The 6,779-nt window shown below is 27.2% G+C and overlaps 1 protein-coding gene and 1 long non-coding RNA gene across 2 annotated transcripts; one reads left to right on the top strand and one right to left on the bottom strand.

The window, feature by feature from the left end:
• Nucleotides 1–1,419: 1,419 nt before the first annotated feature.
• On the bottom strand, nucleotides 1,420–3,547 carry LOC123269586. Its single transcript, XR_006510457.1, has 6 exons — nucleotides 3,414–3,547; nucleotides 2,566–2,783; nucleotides 2,202–2,479; nucleotides 1,958–2,051; nucleotides 1,798–1,892; nucleotides 1,420–1,663 (listed from the first exon to the last, which is right to left on the bottom strand). It is a non-coding gene; the product is annotated as an uncharacterized LOC123269586 (long non-coding RNA).
• A 433-nt stretch (nucleotides 3,548–3,980) lies between these two features.
• On the top strand, nucleotides 3,981–6,360 carry LOC123269584. The gene is made up of 4 exons (XM_044735421.1): nucleotides 3,981–4,138; nucleotides 4,223–4,283; nucleotides 5,003–5,137; nucleotides 5,212–6,360. Exons 1-4 carry the CDS (start codon nucleotides 4,011–4,013, stop codon nucleotides 6,313–6,315), a joined length of 1,428 nt encoding a protein of 475 aa, XP_044591356.1. The 5' UTR covers nucleotides 3,981–4,010; the 3' UTR covers nucleotides 6,316–6,360.
• The last annotated feature ends 419 nt before the right edge of the window (nucleotides 6,361–6,779 follow it).

Below are 6,779 nucleotides of genomic sequence, written 5' to 3'. Positions count from 1 at the left end.
TCCGTTAAAAGGATTCCCCCCCCTAAAAAAAAAAAAAAAAAAACACACACACACACACACACGCACACACACGCCCCCCACGGAAAAAATATATATCCTAGCATATATTCTGGAAATATATGCGATTATATATGCTAGAATATATGCCGGATATACTCAAATTTGCCCAAAGATATATCCGAAGATATATGCACAACTCATATATCCTTACATATATTCTAGAATACATACTTCAGTATATATCTTAGGATATATCCTAGGATATATCCGCGAATTTCTCAGTGATATGCTCAGGATATATTTAGGAATATATTCGAGATATATCCGGTAATGTTTTTTCGGGATTTATTTATGATATATCTAGGAATATATGTGACATATATCCGATGGTATATATTTCTTTATATATCCGGGAATATGATCAGGATTAATACAGGGATATATTCAGAGATATATCCGGGGATGTATATTCATGATATATTCAGAATATCATGAAAACATACACAGGTATATGTTTGAAATACACCTCTAAGTACGTTTAAAATATATTTAGGATATATGTTAGAATATGTGTATTGAAAGTTACTTTAAATGTATTTTTTTGCATGTATTACTATATTTTTGATATTTTTTAAGGTCTATTTTTTAAGATAATTTTTTAAGATGATAATCCAAAAAAATGTAAAATAGAAAGATTGTACATAATGATGCATCAGAATATTTCTAAATAATGCTTTAGAAGTAGTTTTAAAATTAAATAATAATTATAAAATTATATATGTTTAACTGTAATTTTGAACTTTTTAAAATTAGTTGAAGTTATATAAGTAAGAATAATAAAATTTTTTTAATGTTAAAAAAAATAATATTACGAATAAAGTTAATCTTCTTTTTTATTATTATCGTTCGGATTGTTATTTTTCTGAAACAAACAAATATATGATTATTATTTTTAAATAAAAATGACATATATTACAATCAATATGTATTTTTTTATCGTTAGCTTTTTTTTCACCCCTTAACTTTCCGCATTTATTATTAATTGCGCTGCCAAAAGCGCCTTATTTGAAGTCAGCATGGTGTTGCTTGACAGTTTCTATAATGTTTATATTATTATCACATTAATAGATTAAAAAAATAATTAATACATTTAATCGTATATAACAGGTAATTAATTCAAAAGATTTTAATAATTAAAGTCAAAGTAAATGTTTTCGTGCAAAATAATTTGAAAAATTTTACTCTGTACAGATATAAACAACTAACAAATATGTAGCCTCAATTAGAAGAATTTTTTATTTTTGACTGAATAAAAATTATTAATAGATTATTAATATAAATTATTAATTATTTTTATTACAGAAATTATTAATAATTTTTTATCAGATTATTGTTAGTAATATACAAATGTCGGTTTAGATTTAAAAATTATATCATACCTTTAATTGCATTCACAATTTTTGGATGGAGTGCTTGATATTTTTGAGCCTTTTCATCCGTATTTTTTGATTTTCCTCCTTTGTAGTTACTAATTAATAATACTTTAGGAGAAAACGTTGAAACAAGTAATGAGGTTGCCATTGATGTAAATGAATTTTTTTTTTTTTGCATCTCTCCACTGATCATCAGTAATGAAAACATTCGATCCTTCGTACCCGAGTTCCTGTCATTTTAATATTAATATAAAAATAATTTTATTGATTTAAATAATTATAGTAGTACAACTTGTTATTTGATAAGATTAAAATTCATTTTTAATTATGTTCTTATTATTAAGACTAAATTATACATACATACCACTTTTTTTTCTTTTGTTTTAAATTTTTTAGTTTTGGATGAAGAAACACCTGCTTCTTGAGGAACTCGATAACATTGTTTCATTTTTGCCAGTGCTACAAATAAAGTAAAATTGTATTTATGATTTTTTCTTAATATTTTTTAATTTTCATAGTTATACCTTTCTCTAAATCTTCTTTGGTTATAAATTGCGGAATCTCACTGGATGTTGATGGATTTTGAAAACCTCTAAGTTGCTGACTTACGGAACTCTTCTAGGTGACAATATAAAATTCATCATTTAATCATTTTTTTTTTTTTATAACGTAAAGTAAATTATTAAAGTAAAAAAATATTTCCCTTAGTAACTTTATAACTACTCACAGCTTACACATGCAATATTTATTTTATCCTAAAATACTTACAGCACTTGTCAAATTTAATGTACTTGTTGTATCATCTTCTTTTTTATCTGCGTCAGAGTCTAATGAAAATCTTAATTTTTTCCTAGCATTTTCATCATTTTCACGGTTTTCAGGCTCAAGAGTATCATTATTAACGATCTCAACTTCTTCTTCATGTAAGACCTGAATGTTTTCTTCATCAGAAATTTAAATTAATAATGATTCAGGTTTAGGAGAAGGCCCGGGTGACTTGATGCCCTCAAGAGCTTTAAGTTTTTTCTCTAAAGCTGGTATTGAATCTAAAATAATTAAATATTATTGAATGATTATGTCCTTATACTGAAATACATAGTTTTATTTTTTAAATAATACAAAAAATTCTTACGAGAACTGTCAACAATTATGGCATTGTAACACTTCCAACCACCTAAAGGCTCTTTTACCGTATCTCTCCACTCAATTACATATACAGTTTTTGGATCGTGGTTTTCATCCAAAAAATTATTAACATCGAAATCTTTTATATGACGTATATCTATGCCAGATGTCATTTTCTTATCATCTTCTCCTCCTATCCACTTCACCAAGGCCCACCATCTATCACTAAGAAATCAAATTTTTTAAATGATTAATTTTATCCATAAATTTACGGATTGAAAAACAATCAAATTAAATTTCTATAAGAGAAAAATATAATTCTCTATAATTTAAGATATAATTTCAATAGTAAAATTAACAAACATCTGACAGTGAGTATAATTTTTCTTAGAAAACAAATTATTTATAAAAAAGTTTTTAAAAATTTTTAAAAACTTTTTATTTTTTTACACACATTTTTTTAAATATTTTGTAACCATATTTATTTATTAGATAAAATTAAAAAATTATCAGAATTTTAATAGCCCAGCGGTATATATAGTTATTTAATAGAATATAAAATAAATAATAATAATTGTTATAATTATAAAAAATATTTCAAGCAACGTTTTAAGGTTATCATATGAAATTTTAACTGATATTTATTGTTTTTAGCTAATTTATCATTACTAAAAGACATTTATACTGTCATTACATAGTAAATATTTTTATTTATTCATATTTGTCCTATAAAATCTTATAAATTTATTAAAAATAGCTGGCGTAGTCTTGTATAGTTATGAATCATAACTTATGATATACGATCATCACTGTTAAATATCACGATACATAAAAATTCAAAATAATTAATTTTACCTTCTCTTAGTAGTCATTGTTTGCAAAATTAATATTTTCGAGAGAAATCAGAACTTATCAATTTTTTTATGCAGCTTAATCTTAGAATCATGTAGCAATGTAGACTGAAGACGCTAAATGAAACGTCTGTTAGATGCCGGAACCCGCCATGCTGACTTTCAATTTGGCAGTAAGTTAACGCAATGTACATATAAAATTGTAATTTAATAATTTTATAAAATTTTTTTTTTTTCTACAAATAGAAAAATAAATCTGCCGTTTTTTTTCAATCTATTTTTGTTAATTAATAATTATCAAAAGTTACTTTTAATAACTAAGTGTAATATTTTACTGTAGTGAGGTTGCAGTTGGTACTCAATCACTCTCTGTTTAACTTACCGAACTTCATTTCTACCAATCTACAATGTTGATTTCTCATTCATTTTAATTGTGAGGTTCGACCATCGAGAAAATTCATGTTTCATTTATTTATCTTAAGAGGTTATATACCCGCTTGTTAGTAGAACACTGTTGATATTTTCTGTCTATTATTATTATCTTTAGTCCACGTTTATTAATAAATTTATTTATAAATTAAGTCAACGTTTTATTTTCATTATGGAACGAAAAAAACGTGGCCCCTATAAGCGGTATCTTTTACCTGGCGCTTCATGTTCAGTTCCAAAACGGACTAAAAATTATTGGAGTGCAAAAGAAAGAGAATCATCTACAACTGTGTGTCATTCGTAAGAGTTTTTTGAAATATTTTCGATACGATTAATGAGTTATATTTATTATAATAATTAATTTCATTCCTTTATGATAAACAGAGAACAAATTGAACAAGTTAGTGATGATTCTGAGGAAGAATTTTCAAACGCAGACTGTGAAGTATGTCAAATCATTTACGTCACAATTCTTTGAATTCTCTGTTGATTAGTTTTAACAATTAATTTTTACAAAGCCAGTCCCATGGCTAAGCGGTATAATGCTTGTCATGCTTGCTTGGGACTGGTGAGGCGTGGGTTCGAATCCCGGTGTGAGCTGAAATTTAATTTTCAGTGAACATCGGTGCTCGTAACTCATGCCGGGCTGTACAGGTTTGGGTTTTTCGATGGTTTCCCCAAGCCCTGTGCTACCGGTGGGGCACAGGCAAATGCGTGCAGTTTCCCCAAAGTCGGCCCATCGCCGCATTACTCTCCAGGCTGAAAAAGTATGTAATACCGCCAAACTTATTCTGCCAAACTTAATGTACCGATCAGCCTGGAGTCCCCTTCCGGTCTCGGCCGGACCCCCATCGAGACAGAAGTCTGAAAAGCGGGGTTAAAATTAAAAAAAAAAAAAAAATTAATTTTTACAATGGAAGTTATTACTTTTTTTTTCTTTTATTTGTTTAAAATTATTTGTTTAATTAACTAGTTATTACTTGTTTAATATATTTTTTGAAAGGTTAATTTTTTAATCCGAGATAAAATTTGATCTAGAATTAAATGATTATTGCCAATATGTTTATATATAAAAATTATGTTGATATTTTTTAATATTTGTAAAGAATTTTATTCCGAATTAGAAAACTGGCCAGTAATTTTATTCATCTGGAATTTTTCTAGTCTTATCCTAGTGGTTCACATAAAGCATCAAGTTTCATTGAGAATCCAAGATTAACATCTCCTTCAGCCATCCTTGATTCTGATCCAGAAAGCGTTTGCGATACTAGCAATTTTTCCGTGCCTCAAGGAATTTTCGTAATAATTTTTTTTTTTTCAAATACTTATCAAGCTTATTAAGGTATGATTAAGATTTACTTTTTCTTTCATAGGTATACGATTCAAGTGAAGAGTACTGTGAATCTGACACCCTCGAGGACAGTGATACAGAACTATCAGATGACTTCGCGGATAGTGATAATGACTCGAATAATTATGTTGAAGGAGAAATGAACGTAAATTTAGAAACAACTCTCAATGATAATCAGAATACATGCATTGATGAAGCTCGGCAACTTTTCAATACCATCAGGTATCCGAAAGCTGTTTTGATAAGGACATTACTTATCCTTTCCATAAAGGTTAAAAAAAGTTTAGATAATGAGACAGTCCAACTTATAGCCGGATTGGTAGATTCTTTATCTGATGAACTCTCTAATTGTACAACGTCGTATCACTTTAAAAAAATTATTGACAGTTACTCATTTCCTTTCGAAATCCATCATTTATGCCCGACTTGTGGGTTATATATTGGAGTACAATGTAAAACTGAGGATGAATGTACATTGAGGTGTGAGAAATGTAATATTGACATTCCGATAAAAAAAAATAAACGTTCAGAAAACTGTTTCTTATACTCTCCTATAACTCAGCAGCTAAAAGAATTTTGCTCTCATAATCATGAAAGTTTGTTGTACCCAATACAGCGTAAAAAACAATGTTATTTTGCGATTGAAGACATAATGGACGGGAAATTATACAATCTGGATTCCTCGAGCGAAGACTCATTATCTTTAAATTTTAGTGTCGACGGGACTCCTTTATTCAAAAGTTCACAAACTTCCATTACTCCAGTGCTATGTACAATTAATGAGCTCCATCCTCAAGAACGCAAAAAACATGTAATGCTTGTTAGTATTTTCCTGGGAAAACATAAAACTGATATGAATCAATATTTAACACCTTTTGTCGAAGAAAGTAAAAAATTAGCTACTGAAGGGATATCATACACATTTAATGGTAGAGTCTACAAAAAAACAGTTAAAATTTTAATCGGAGTATGTGATTCAGTCGAGCGGCCTAATTTAAGATGTTCCAAATCATTTCGAGGAGAGTACGGCTGTGGTCTTTGTAAACATCCAGGAGAAGAAATGCAAAAAGGTGCTGGACATGTTCGTGTCTATCCGATAGATGCAGAAAGAAATCATTGTCACTGAAAATAATGAAGTTATTATTTTCAGATATTACATATTACGCAACTATGTTTGGATATAATTAGTATATAAGTTTTAAAGATCTATGTACTTGGTTTTTAATATTTTTAGTATAAAAATTTGATTTTATATTATTATTTTATTTTTTTTTTTTTTATTACTATGACTTGTATTTATGTAACCCCCATGAAAAAAAAAATCTAAAAAATATGTGTTTCGAAATATATAAAAAATATATTTTAAATATATTAAAAATCTATTAAAAATATATAAATATATAAAAAATATGTATAATAAATATATTTTTAATAACTAATTTTTGGCCGATTTTCATATATATTTTATATATTTCAAATACATAAAATATATATTCAAAATATATTTTTTTTATATTTTTAGCTATGTATTTTTTATGTATTTTAAAATATATCTTGAATATATCTAAAATATATAAAATATATATGAAA

The sequence above is a fragment of the Cotesia glomerata genome, linkage group LG7 (assembly GCF_020080835.1).
Source record: "Cotesia glomerata isolate CgM1 linkage group LG7, MPM_Cglom_v2.3, whole genome shotgun sequence".
NCBI classification, from domain to species: Eukaryota; Metazoa; Arthropoda; class Insecta; order Hymenoptera; family Braconidae; genus Cotesia; species Cotesia glomerata.
Note: the sequence above shows the minus strand (reverse complement) of the source record. Positions and strands in the feature narration are given on the sequence as shown.

What these genes read in the sequence shown, in the direction of transcription:
- LOC123269584 (XM_044735421.1), top strand. Translation starts at nt 4,011, where the DNA reads ATGGAACGAAAAAAACGTGGCCCCTATAAGCGGTATCTTTTACCTGGC. An exon ending in TCTACAACTGTGTGTCATTC is followed by an intron (nt 4,139 to 4,222) that starts GTAAGAGTTTTT and finishes TATGATAAACAG; the next exon opens with AGAACAAATTGAACAAGTTA. An exon ending in CCGTGCCTCAAGGAATTTTC is followed by an intron (nt 5,138 to 5,211) that starts GTAATAATTTTT and finishes TTTCTTTCATAG; the next exon opens with GTATACGATTCAAGTGAAGA.